The sequence below is a fragment of the Notamacropus eugenii genome, chromosome X (genome assembly GCF_028372415.1).
Source record: "Notamacropus eugenii isolate mMacEug1 chromosome X, mMacEug1.pri_v2, whole genome shotgun sequence".
NCBI lineage: Eukaryota > Metazoa > Chordata > Mammalia > Diprotodontia > Macropodidae > Notamacropus > Notamacropus eugenii.
The window spans coordinates 47,365,841-47,379,870 of record NC_092879.1 but is presented as its reverse complement, the minus strand read 5'-3'; the positions used below and the strand labels follow the sequence as shown (position 1 = coordinate 47,379,870).

The window sequence follows — 14,030 nt, the reverse complement described above, 5'->3', positions numbered from 1 at the left end:
GCACAGTGTCTGGCACATAGTAGGTACTTAATAAATGCTTCTTCCCTTCATGAACTCTTCTTAGCATAATGCATAATAGATTATGTAGGAAAACAGGTATGTTGAAATACAATTATCAAAATATTTTAAAATTGAGTTCATGGCCCCCAGGTTAAGAATCCCTGTACTAGTGCTAAGCACCACACACACATAGATTACCATTTAAAATCATGTAAATACAGAGGAGATGCAAAGTCATTGAGAGACAGGTACTAACAGCTTGGAGGAGGGGTCAGGAAAACATGAAGGGGATATCATTTGAGCTGAGATTTGAAGGAAACAAGTACTTCTAAGAGGCAGGAATGAGGAACAGTGTATGCAAGGACATGGAGATAGAAGATGGAACATTATGTATGAGGCTAGTTTGGGTGAAATGTCTATTTGGTGGAGGGGGTTATAATGTTTGATCAGTCTGGACAAGGGGGCTGGTGCCAGGCTGTCGGGAGCATGTAATGCCAGAGGAGTTTGCTTTTGATCCTAGAGGCAATAGGGAGCAACTGGAGCTTCAGGAGGAGGGGAGTAACATGGTCTCAGACCTGTGCTTTAGGCATACACGGAGAATGAATGGGAGAAAGGAGAGTCATGGAACAGGAAGACCCATTTGGAGAGGAGTTCCTGTCATGGCATGGAAGCAAATGGTCTGCCCTTTGTCTGGACACAGCTCCAGGACCTAAAGGATTGTTTTGACTGATTATTTTCACATTTTTTGAAAAACTGAATTGCCTGATGATGCAGCCCCTTATTCCCTGTTTACCTAACTTGAGTGTCGCTCCATTGTAGAGGCTGAAGCGCTGTCCAGGGACAATTAAATAGCAGCTCAGTTACTAGGACTTTGTCATTTAATGGGGGGAGGGGGAGAGAGCAAGACTAAGTCTTGCCACTGCTATGCAGCCTTAGCCTGCTCACTTTGGACAGAAAGAATCAAATTATTTAACATTTTAAAGGCAAACATGAGTCCTTCAATACTGAGTCATTTTCAACGTGCATGGCAACAGTGATCGTCTTCCCAGTGAATGACTTTACTGTGAATGAAGTATTTCTTGTCCTTAGCTCCATCAAACCACAAATCCCCAACCCAAGCCTTCCAGAGAGCGCTTTTTTGATTTAGAGACCAGGCCGATTGTTTTAAGCAGGCTAGCTAGTCTGAATTTCTGGTGTCTCTTGGTCTTGTGGCTGTTATCCAATGAACACATGACAACACATGATGAACTGAGCTCTGAAATCTTTGAAAGATCAGAGTGATGCTCCGCTCGGGTGATTCGAGAATATTTTAATGAACATGTTTCCATTTTTCTTTGTGATTGTTCATTCCAAATATGGCAACTGAAAAAGCAGCAAAAATGCTTTTTTTCTTTTCTTGAGGCAAAGCAAACTTTGGCCTTCTTGTAGTCCTCAGCAGGTGTACTTTTTCTCCTTGATATACAGCACCCTCTAGTGGTGGATATTCAGCATCACAGCCGAGTGGGTTCTATTTTGCTGCAAACCCAGGATTTGCTGATTCATCTCCTCCCTACAACAGAGGGATTTCGAAATTAGTTTCCACCTGTAATTCATTACCACTTCTGTTCTCTTCCCTTTAAAATTATACAAGTAAATAAAACAGTTCAAGGTATTTAGACTGGGAGCTCCTTGCCTTTCTTTGCATACCCAGCTTCTAGCACAGTATTGGGCACATGGTAGGAATTTAATAAATGCTCGTTAACTTGACTTAGAAGTTCCAAGCTTCCTCAGGGTAGCCGATGATTCTTAGCAATGCTTGGTAACACTCAAAGTTCCATCGTCTTAGCTATGCCAACGCTTGTTGTTATGCCAAGATGTCTCACAGCTCATTTGGGTTGAATCCCCCAGGTATGACCTTGAGGGCCATCTGACCAATGCCACCTTTCCTACTGGAGAGGTCAGCAACTTCCACAGTGACCTGGAAAAACTGACCAAAGTGGAGCTGGACACTTCCAACCGAGAAAATGTCATCACAGCCACCAACTTTACAGCTACTAGCACTATTTATGTTTTAAAACATGGTAAGACACGTTCAGCTGAACTCTACAAACTTTCAAGCATCATAGAAATGTTCACTGCTATTATTATGTGGAGCCGGACTTCAAAGCTGCCCATTTCTTTCTCTCCCCCTCCTCAACCTTCCACTGATCTTGGTGCATATTGGTTCCCCAGAGCAATATAACTAGCACACTGGAGCTCAAGGGAGAGCTATCAGCTTCTGCAGGGTCATATGGTCCAGTGGGGAGAGCTGAATCTGTCTTCAAAGGACGTGCATTTGAATCTCACCTCTGCCACTCGATACCTCTGTGACCTGGGCTGAGTCATGGCACTGTTGGCAGTCAAACTCAGACTGAGCTCCCTCCTGGTCAGTGCCCTTTCCACTGCATCCCACCCTGTGAATGTGCAGGCACTACTGAGCTCATATCCTCTCTGAACTGCAAGCGGATGGTTTTTGAAAAGGCAAAGTTCTACTTGATAGCAGGAAAACACTTATTAACAATTAGAACTATCCCAAAGTGGAAGGGGCTATCCTGGGAAGCAGTGGGTTTCCCTCATTTTGAGGTCTTCAAGCAGAAGCTAGCTAGCACAGCTGCTCTGTTATAATGGCCTCCAAGTCTCTTCTAAATCCAAAATTCTTTAATTCTGTGACTTACTGATCTACAAGTTCTCTTGGAGTTCTAGATCTAATTATCAAATTTCTAAAGGAAGTGAAATTTCTCATGGTTAGAACAAGAAAGAGAGAATTGTGGGAGTGGCTGTCCTTTCCTTGTTTATCCAAGACAATTCTGGGGAGGGGGGAATGGGATTGAGGATACAGTTCATTTCTGGGGCTTGGTACAAAACTGCACCCTGGAAAGGCATTAAGTCATTCCAGGGCATCACAGCTCTACTGGAGAAGATCGGAGATAGGCTTAGGTAGAAATATTTGGGAGCTGAAGGAGACAAGAGAAGTGGTACTGGGGGATCTGTGTTCTCTTTGGGTTGTATGGAAGCTAAGTTTAATATATTGGACAAAGCAGGCCATCTTAACAAGCGAGAGGAAATTCTCTTAAAATGAAAAAGAAGTCAGTGTGCAATTTAGACTAGATTTTTTATCTAAGAATCAAGAAAACTGAAAGACTCAAAAATGGGAAGAAGAGGGTTTACCTCTCTGAATAGCTAAGGAGCCAAAGGAGAACTTAGCCCACATGTTCTCACCCGTTTCCCCAAACTTTTGTTCTATCAACAGACAATACCCAGAGCACCTATCGGGTGAGCCCAGATGGGTCCCTCCAGGTCACTTTTGCGAGTGGCATGGAGATCAGTCTGAACACTGAGCCACACATTCTCGCTGGGGCAGTCAACCCCACCTTGGGCAAGTGCAATATTTCGCTGCCTGGAGAACACAATTCGAATGTCATTGAGTGGCGGCAGCGGAAGGAGCAGACCAAAGGCAACATGTCAGCATTTGAAAGGAGGCTAAGGGTAAGTCAACCACAGAAATCATGAGGAATTCTTTGCCAAGGCTGCAGAAAGCATTCATTAGGTCAACAAGGATCTGAAGAACACTGCTGGAAACCTAGTACTACATTTGACATGCTAGGAGATGCGACTTGAGGCCAGTCACTAAAATAACTGGTTTGTCTTCAGCTTTCCTGGCCTCCTCTTACCCTAAATGCATGCCATCATTTGTGCTGCAAGAAGCAACAGCACCTCCCCCAAGCCTCCTCTCCCACCCTCAATTTAACTGTCTAATTCAGCCAACATTGATTGTGTACCCACTGTGCTCTTAGCACTAAATGGAAAGAGAAGTAATGACATGGCCTCTGCCTTCAAGGAGCTCATAGTCTAGTACAGGGATGGGGAACCTGCAACCTTGAGGCCACATGTGGCTCTCTAGTATGACCCTTTGACTGAATCCAAACTTCCCAGAATAAATCCCCCTAATAAAAGGATTTGCTCTGTAAAATTTAGACTTGGTCAAAAGGCCATACCCAAGGACCTAGAAGATCACAAGTGACCTCAGGTTGTCTAATAGAAGGGATGAGACAAGGGTACACATGAATATTGCCAAGTGGAACCTACAGAATGAGTAACTAGGATAGGAAGGATTCCATGTATCTCAGAGATGGAGGAAAAGGGAAGGAATCAGGGAAGGCTATATGGAGGAGGACGTAGCTCTCCTTGAAAGCTTCCAATAGACAGAGATATAGAAGTAATCTTGACATCTGTGCAAATACACATGGCACCATGTACCATGAGGTTAGAAAGGGAGATTGGAGTCACATTGTGGAGAGCGTTAAATCTCAGGCTCAGGCAGTAGGAGGCTACTGAAGGTCCCTGAGCAGGTCAATGATATGATCAAAACTGGGCTTCCAGAAGATTCTTCAGGCAGATACATGAAAGCTGGATTGGAGAGGGAAGAAACTGGAGGCAGAGAAACCAGTTGGGCTGTGTGAAGGGATAAAGGGATAAAGAGCAGATGGGAGAAAGACAGGAGAGGTGTACTTGGATTCTGCTAGCTTTCAAGTCAGCCAGACTGATTAGATGAGGTGAGACAGGCACAATTCAAAAATGGCCCTGGTTGCCAACCTAAATGACTGAAAAGATAGTGGTGGCATCAACAAAAATCACTAAGTGAGGAAGAGGGACAGGTTTATGGAGAAGACAAATTTAGTTTGGGCATGCTGAGTTTCAGATAACACCAACACATGCAATTGGAGATGTCGGATTGGAGCTCAGGAGAGATCTTGGAGTGACAATCTTCTACAGAGAAGGGATCATTGAAGCCATGGGAATTGATGACATCACCAAGGGAGAAATTATGGAAAGAAAAGAAAGGAAGGGTCAAGGACAGAGCTTGGGAAATTAAGGAAGTTTGAGAGGTTAGAAGAGAGAACCAGTGCAGACCAAGTGCAGAGAGGATAACCCAAGAGAAAACAGTGGTATGAAATCCAAGGGAGGATTCAACAAAGTAGAAAATTGTTCAATGCTGAATAAAGACCATGCAGATAAGGTCTGAAAAGAGACCATTGGATTTGGTGATTAAGTTATTATGGTGACTGTTATCAACATTAAGATATTATGCCCTTTATTAAAGTAGCCTCAATGGAGGGATGGAGTCAGAAGCCAAATCATAGGGGCAAGTAGAAGCAGCATAAGATACTTTTTTCTAGAAGTTTAGAAATGAAGGGGGGAAGAGATGATAATAGTTTGAAAGAGTATCGGGGGCTAGGGAAGTGGGATTTTTTGTCTATTTTCAAGATAAGGATCGGAGGATGCTTGAGGTCTGAGAGAAACTGGAATTTGGAGATGGGGATAATCAAGAGGAATTTACAGTTTTTGGAAATGTGAGACTGGAGCTCAGGGGAGAAGTTGGGAACTGTAAATCAAGGCTTGGGTGTCAGCTACATAAAGGTTTAATTGAAGCCATGGCAATGGATGAGATGATCAGGGAAGAAAGTATATGCAGAAAAAAGAAGAAGGCCAAAGTCAAATCCTTGAGAGCACTTCAAAAAAAGGAAGCAGTGGTCCATAACGTCAGGTGCAGCAGTAAGATCAAGTAGAATGGATATTAGCCAAATGCTATTGGACTTGAGATTAAGGACCACATTAGTTAACTTGGAAAGAACATTTTATCAAAATCACAGAATATGAAAGCTACGTTGCAAGAGATTGAATAAAATGGCTGGGCAAGTGAAGACTGAAAGAACAGGTTTCTTCTCCTGGAAATCTGGCCATTAAGGGGAAGAAAGAAACACAAGAATTACTCAAGGAGGTAGGGAATCCAAGAGATGTTTTTGGTCAGGTTATTGTTTCGGTGTTGTTTTGGTGTTTGTCATATCCTTAAAAGGATAGCAGAGATCTGAGTATATTTGTAGGCAAAAGCAAAGCAGCCAAAATACAGGGAGTGGTTGAAAATGCAAAAGAGAGTGGGAAACAGAAAGAGATCCTAGAGTAGAAAAGATGGAGGTAAAAAGTAGGAAGGCTAGTCTTGGTAAAGAGATTTAAGGCGGAGAGCTTTGGTGAAGATATGGAGGCAAGAAATTGGAGGGCTATTCCTTCCTTGTCCTCTATCTGACTCTCTCAGAACTCTACTAGGTGACTTACTAGCTAATCTGTTAGCCATATGTTTAATAGAATATTAATATGGGCTCTGTGTACTAAGTAGATCTGTATCGGGCTTGTAGGTGACACATTTCAGGGCTATGGAGCCTTTTGTCAACCCTCAAATCACACCACCTAAGTGGCCACCACATCCACCAGGGCCAGCCTTGATTCCTACCTTCAGAGTATTGATACTCCTCCATTTGCAAAGATTAAACACATACTTCCCGAGGAGCATGTGACCAAGGGCAAATGAGTGTCATGGGCAAGGGCAATTCAGGAAAGGAGTGATGATATAAATCACTCAGGCAATGTGGAACAGAGAGCTAGCCTTGAAACCTGAAAGTCCTGGGTTCACGTCTCCTGGGCAGGTCACTTAAACATTAAGACCAAGCCATGAGGGACAACCCTGGGTATAGACACAGAAACAACTGGAATGTTGTAAGTAAAAAGTTGGCCAATTGGACTAGACCATAGAATATATAACAGTGACTAATATGCAGTGAACATGGAAAGGTAGGCTGAAATCCAATTGCAAAGGGTTTTAAAATTCAAATGGAAGAATTGTAATTTATCCTAGAAGCAAGAGAGAATCACCGGAGTTTTTTGAGCTGAGGAGTGGTATGTGTTTAGGAATATTTCCTTGTTAGCTGTATATAAAAGGATAGATAAAGGAAGGACTCAAGATCCAGAAAACCAATGAAGACATTGCTGCAATAATCCAGTTGAGAAGTGATGAGGCCTTGAACTAGAGTGAAAGAAAGAAATAGATGTGAGAAAAGTGGAATTAACGATACTGTCCAACCATCTGGATGTGGGAAGGTAAGGAATTATGTCAGATGTTACTATTATTTCCATTTTGCAGAGGAAGAATCCAAATCCCAGGGGGATAAAGGAAGGGATTTGTCCAAGGTCACACTACTACCAAGTGTCGCGAGAGCCAAGTCTAGAATACTGATGTTCTAATTCCTACACTGCCCCACACTGTATAGTTTTGTGCCTTTGAAATAATTAATGTCTACTATGTCATGCTTCTTAACCTCTGGAAAAAATTAGGAGGAGATGTGAACTCCATTAGTTGACTTTATTTGAGAAAATATATACATGATTTTTTAGAAAAAAGATTTTTTTGGAGAGTAAAAAAGAATAGGTTTTTGACTATTTCTGTCACCCAAACATCCAGATAAAGTGTAACAAAAATTCAGATATTTGCTCTCTCCAACGGCCCAATATCCAAACTGTTAGAAACCCACTGACTGGTGATCGATTCTCCCCTTTTGCCTCATCATCATCGTAAGGTCTTGCATAGGCCTGGCTGTGCAAATGAGCAGATCCTGATTTTCTGTGTAAAATATGGTCCTTCTTTGAAAAACCAGCCCAATACAGACAAGCACAGCGGTACATCAAATGCTAGCTATTCATACACAAAATTGCAGAGTCCTTTAAAAGCCCATTTGGTAAGGCCATCTAGCACTAATGTTCCTCCAATAGGATACCTGTCACTCCCATTTTTCTGCCTCCAGGTAGCATGACACTGACTTCTTTGGGAGTGGTTCTTTCTTTGTCTAAGGTTTTCTATTTGAAGCCAAGAAGAAACGATTTCCTACCTCAAAGATCAGCCCCAGCTCCACCCATCCCCCCAAAAACCAAACAGAAAACATGCTCATGTCCCACTTGGTCTGAGCCAATCCAGGAGTGGCTCTATTAAGCCAACTAACACCCTAATATGTCATTTGTTTTCAAATCCATTTCCCCCTAGCCCAAAGTCTAGTTGAATCATCTCCTCTTTGAGGTAGCTTTGCATCCATTTAATTTAACTTTTCATCTGCTGCATCGACTCCATAATGCATGTCTCTTTAGCGCAGAGAAGTCTGGGTGCTGCAACAGTCAAAAATGAGACATAAACAAAAACCAAACTGGTCCAGGGACTACATCCAAATGATCATTTGCTGCATCCATGGGTGAGAATGCCATTAATGTATAGAGTCTGTCATCCCACAAGATCCCAGAGCAAAACTATGGGACTACAACCACCTTCTTTTTTTAGAGCATTACATGTACAATTCAACCTATAAAATCAGTGGGAAAATTGTGTTTACATGCACAACAAAGCGAAAACTGATGTCCAGTTACTGCAATTGGGGTTTTCTCCCTAATGTATACCCTTAAGAATCACAGCTTTTAATACAACTGAGAAGAGTTGTGTGTGTTCTTTTAATTTTTAAATTTCACTTTAGCAAAATGAATAAGTGACATGGACTTGGGAAAGAGCAACAGTCCAGCTGTCTGCAATGGAAAAGCAGAGAAATAGACCATAGGCTGAGTATAATAACACACTTTAGCCTGGCTAGCAGCAGCTTTTATTCTCCCCACCCTGAGGTATACAAAGTCCAGATTGTCCCTCTCCTACACTTCATGCTGTTGTCCAGGTTAATTCAGTCAAAGAGCTATGCTGTTTCATTTCCAGACCTTGCCATCGAGTCTTTAAGAAACCAGGGCAGCTGGCCTGCCTACTCTTCTGTAAATGAGAAAAACTGAGTGGACAGCAGCACAAGGTAGAAGGGCCCTTGAGAATACATTCAACATCTACCCACCATTAAAATGAGTCATAGTATACGGGTTACTCAACACAATTTCAAATTTGACTTAATTACATGTAAATCACACTTCTGAGAAATAGAATGGTGGAAACTCTCCTTCCCAAATTTAAATCAAACATGGGGGGAGGGGCGGGGAATCTGGTTTCAAGCCAGGCTATCCCTTAGCAGATATGCAAAGTAGAGGAGATTTTTGCCTTCAGAGCCCCTCCAGCCCTGCTTTTGGTGCCCCAAAATACCAAAGGCTATTGCTAAGGCCCCTTAGGAGAAATGCTAAACCACGGTTTAGACACAGTGCTGCATTCTCCAAACTACCATCCAAGCAAAGCTTCAGGTTCAGTCTCGACAGGTGCTTGCCGGGTTAATCAGATTAAGCTCTACCTTTAACCCCAGCTGGGAAGTAACTGCTTGGAATTCCAAGCTGGTATGTGGAGTTTAGGAAGCACCACCTGGAGAATGCATCTGGGAAGCTTCCTTCCCTTCCTGGCTTTCCCACACATAGCTCTTAACAGAAATCGAGGTAAATGTGCAGCATTTATTCTCCATCTCCTTTCAGTGCGTGGCTTGATGTGACATTTATTTCCAAAGCTCTGCATTTGAAACCAGTATTTGAAGTGGAGTATCAGAAGCAGTGTGTGTTATCCAGAGATCTGAACACGGCATTGTAACAATGGCATTGGCCTAGGTCAGCCTCCCAGTGGAGTTTCAGCTCTGATCCCTATTTGTGCAGCTGTAATGGCTTTATTAAGAAATAGAAACGCAATCTATCAGACAAATAAAGTCACTGATTTAGTTGAACAGAAAATCAGTTGTTCCATAGGCTCTTTAACTATCATTATAACATAACTTTAACTGTTACGGTTATTGTAAGTGAACAGTATAAAACCCCAGGAAAAGTAGCAGAAAGAAAGCTTATTTTCCTCTAGGCTTCTGAACCCCACATAGCAAGTCTTGATCACGAGTCAATGCAGTACACATCCACAGAGCGCAACATCACACTGCAAGATTGGCTACCGATCCTTTACAAGTCGTGATGCTGTGCTCTCATTAAGAAGTAAGTACTCTCCCTGACAGATTTGTCTTATGCTTTTTCCCAGGGGCCAGAGGGGAGGGGGATGGAAAGGAAAGCAATTATTGCATTGGCTCCATTTTTCGGGAAAAGCAACTGAGAGCACAGTGGTCAAAATCAATGTGTCCAAGGTTTCCAAACAGCATAAAAGAACTTTTATGCCTTTTTTGTGCATCAGAATCATTTTTCCCATTATGCTCACTGCAAATTGAATCCTAGTTTGTTGTAACAAAGAAAGACTTAGGTAAAATCCAGTCCCCAAAATGATAAGCAGTGACAGTATGCATCATTCTTTACCCTAATATTCCACCTCTTCTCTGGGACCAAGATTGGTCATAGCCAATAATCTGAGTGTTTGGCAGCATTTAGGGTTGCTTTCATCTATACCAGATATACACCCTTTATCCCATGCCCTATTGTCTCTTCTCCAATAGATCTTCAGCCTTTCCCTCTTTGATTCCTTCCCTGTTGCTTACAAATATGCCCAAGTCTCCCCAACCGAAAAAAAAACCCCAAAAAACAGACTTTTAAGTTACACCTTCTGAGGTGGGAATAGTACTTACCTGTTTCCTCTCAGATATGACATCCCTTGGCTGGATAAAATTCTTTATAAACTATCATTCTACATCTCTGCTCCTATTAATAGCCAAAGTCCTAGAAAAAGCTATTACACTCATGGCCTCCACATCTCTCTCTCTCTGTCTCTCTCTCTCTCTCTCTCTCTCTCTCTGCCTCTCTCTCTCTCTCTCTCTCTCTGCCTCTCTCTCTCTGTCTCTCTCTCTCTCTCCCCCTCCCCCTCCCCCTCTGTCCCCTCTTTCCCCTCTTCCCCCCCTTCCCCCCCCCCCCCCCCCCCCGCCATTACCAAAGATTTCTTAACTGCTAAATCTGACGGTCTTTTCTCAATCTTCATCTCAGACTTCCTGTAGCATATTTGTCACTGTTCACCACCTTTTTCTTCCTGTATATTCTTTTCTGAGTTTTCCCAATGCTTCTGTCTCTTAGTTCTCCACCTCTCTGACCATTCCTCAGTCTCATGTAGTAGCTCATCATTTATCTACGCATCACACCTCCTAACTATTGTTGTACCCCAAGACTTTGTCCTGAGTCTTACGTGAAGTAAAACTAAGAACAAAGAATGCTTTCAGGAGGATTTTTGCATATGTGGAACATTTCCTTTTTTTTATTGACTTCCTAGTACTGAGATGTCTGGGTCAAAAGTACTTTGGTCAATTACTATTGACCAAAAGTAATGGTCAGACTCATTACTTTTTTGCTTGATTCTAGCTTGTTTTCCCAAAAAGTTGTACCAATTCACAACTCCACCAATGACCTATTAGCGTAGCTATCTTCCCACAGATCCTTTTCAGCATTGACTAAATTTCCATCCTTTATCAGCTTTATTGATTTCATGGGTGTGAAGTGAAATCTCAGAGTTGTGTTACTTTGAATTTCTTTTGTTAGTGATTCAAAGTAATTTTTCAAGTGTTCTGATGTTGACAGATGGTCATATATCTTTTGACCACATGTATACTGGAGAATGGCTCTATTTGTGTTAACTCTCTGTATATCTTGACTATCACTTTTTATCAGGTGTTTGATGCAAAGTTTTTTTTCCCTCATTCAGCTGTTTCTCTTCATTTTGTACTTACATTACTTTTTTGGTAAAAGCTCTTTTGAATTTCATGTAATACAATTGTATTATTTTATCTTTTATAATCAACTCTATCTTTTGGTTAAGAATCCTCCCCGAAGTTCTAGCTATAGAAGTATTTCCTTTCCTTCTCTAATTTTTCATGTTGTGACCATTCGTATTTCAGTCATGTGTTCATTTGGAGTTTTTCATAGTATATGATGTTGTCTTACCAAACTGCTTCCTAATTTTTCCAAAGGAGGAATTGGATCCTTTTCCAGAGGAATTTTTCCCCAGTGTTTAATTTTCATGGATTTATCAAACCCTCCAGTATTGCATTTGACTGAGTTTTATATCAAGTTTGAGTCAATGATCGACTTTTCCATGTTTTTAACCAACACTAAATGATTTTGAGGATTGTTGATGATAATCTGGTATTGTGGGGCCCCCTTCTTTCCTCCTTTTTAAAATCCTTTGAGATTCTAAGAGTTTTATTATTTGACCTGTTTTATTTAAATTTCAACTTCAGTTCTATCTTCCTAAGGCTACTGGTTTGATTTCCTGTCATCCATTTTCCAGAAGTATCATATACAAGAAATACTTATGCTAGCTCTGTTAAAATCTTTTCAATATGAAATTGCTTTTAAATATAGATTCTTAAAGGATACATTTAGTTGCATAAACTAACAAGCTTAACTAAAATCCAGAGAAATACTGAAATGTGTTCTCACATGGAAACTCAGCAACATGGGTTTTAATCCAACCCTTCCCTTCTGTATTAAAAGAAAAACAGGAGTGGGGGAGAGAGATTGGACTCAGTTGTCTTGAAGATACCTTTCATCTCTAATATCATGTAATATCACTCCTGTGCTAGTCTTTGAATTTTTTTTATTTACATGATACCAGATTATCTGCTGAGCTTTTAATTTTTAAACCAATTTTGTCGACATGAACAATTAATTAGGTCTACCCAATACAACCAATTGAAATATTGGAAAAATGGAGCTCTTCCAGTTGTTTTACCTATTTTGTGTCAAACAACTGACTTGGCTAATATTTCCTTAGCAGAGCTACTTCGACTTCATTTTTATGGCTTTTCTTGAAGACGCTGAGTAGTGCCTGCTAATTCTTTGACTCAACTTTCTCAGTCATCTGTAAATCAGTTAAGTTGCTAGTGGGAAAGACATCATGGGTCTGTTTTCATATTTTTTTGGTTTATGTTCCACTAATTGCATTAGCTATCAGACTTTCTAAGTCACATTCTCCCTGGGGCAATGGTTGAGTTAATATTTAGGAAGGGATACAGGATTGTGCTTATAAGAAGGTTGGCAGTAGCAAGCATGGAATCCAGAATATTCTGTCTAGGATTTAATGTCATATTTGAGCAATGACACTAAGGACTGGAACTTCTGAAGAGAGGGGCAAGGATCTGACTGGTAGCATAGGACTTCTTCTGTTCCTTATTAAGCATCTAGTTCACATAAAACATAACCATAAGTGATTTAAAGTTTTGGCAACAAATTCAGGAGTTGAGATGGGGAAAAAGACAAGGAAATGGTTACCCCTGTTGCCATTTCCACAATCATCCTTCCTCTTCCCAATGCTCCCTCCACAGAAGGAGATATTTGCCATCCTCAAGGAAAGACTGGGAGTAGAGCTAGAGAAGGCTAACGTTGGCCAGAGAAGAATCAGAACATCACTTATGCTCTCTACCCCTTCCCCACCCACCAAAGAGGCTTGATCCAGAACCAGTTTTGAAATATTTTGTATGTGTGTTGCTTTTTAGGCCCATAACAGAAACCTGCTCTCCATAGATTTTGATCACATAACTCGTACAGGAAAAATCTATGATGACCATCGGAAATTCACCCTCCGGATTCTTTACGACCAGACTGGTCGCCCAATTTTGTGGTCTCCCATCAGCAGATATAATGAAGTAAACATCACCTATTCACACTCAGGACTAGTAACTTTTATTCAAAGAGGAACATGGACTGAGAAAATGGAATATGACCAGGGTGGAAAGATAATTTCACGAACCTGGGCTGATGGGAAAATATGGAGCTATACTTACTTAGAGAAGGTAAGTGTGCATGTGTTAAAATCTACGATTATAAGAATCTAAATGAGATGAGAGTAATTACCTTCACGGCAAGCCTGCTTTCTGACTAACATTTTCTGTAATACAGCAAAGCAAGTGTTTTAATTAAATAGGTATGCTGTTTTTCAATTTAAAATTTTCTTACAAGACCATATCCTGCCATGTATTGTTTTAAATTCAAATTGGAATAATACCTTTGTTTATCTTCCTTTTAACATATTTGTTCATGCTCTTTTTATTATATGAAAGCTCACAGAAAGGTAATATCACTGGAAAAATGTGAGATTATTTTAGCCAGGGGACTGTCATGGTAGGAATAAGGCACTTTGTTAGTATTTCCCTGCACTATGGTTTGAGTAATAATCTGTGGTTGTGTGAATTCTCTTATGAAAGCAATGGTGAATTATGGACTTAGTTTATTAATATTCCCCATCATAAGTCATTTGTTTTTCCATCTTGATTTATGACAATTTTCCTGAAGGTAACCACAGGTATTTTGAAGGGTTT

At 41.0% G+C, this 14,030-nt stretch overlaps 1 protein-coding gene across 2 annotated transcripts in view; it reads left to right on the top strand.

Moving 5' to 3' along the window:
* TENM1 (teneurin transmembrane protein 1) overlaps positions 1–14,030 on the top strand; it is a 773,658-nt gene that overhangs the window by 741,392 nt on the left and 18,236 nt on the right. For both annotated transcript variants that reach the window (XM_072626495.1, XM_072626494.1), the window contains 3 exons: positions 1,888–2,060; positions 3,269–3,504; positions 13,209–13,505. In XM_072626495.1, coding sequence (XP_072482596.1) covers positions 1,888–2,060; positions 3,269–3,504; positions 13,209–13,505 — 706 coding nt within the window. The remainder of the gene's footprint in view (positions 1–1,887; positions 2,061–3,268; positions 3,505–13,208; positions 13,506–14,030) is intronic.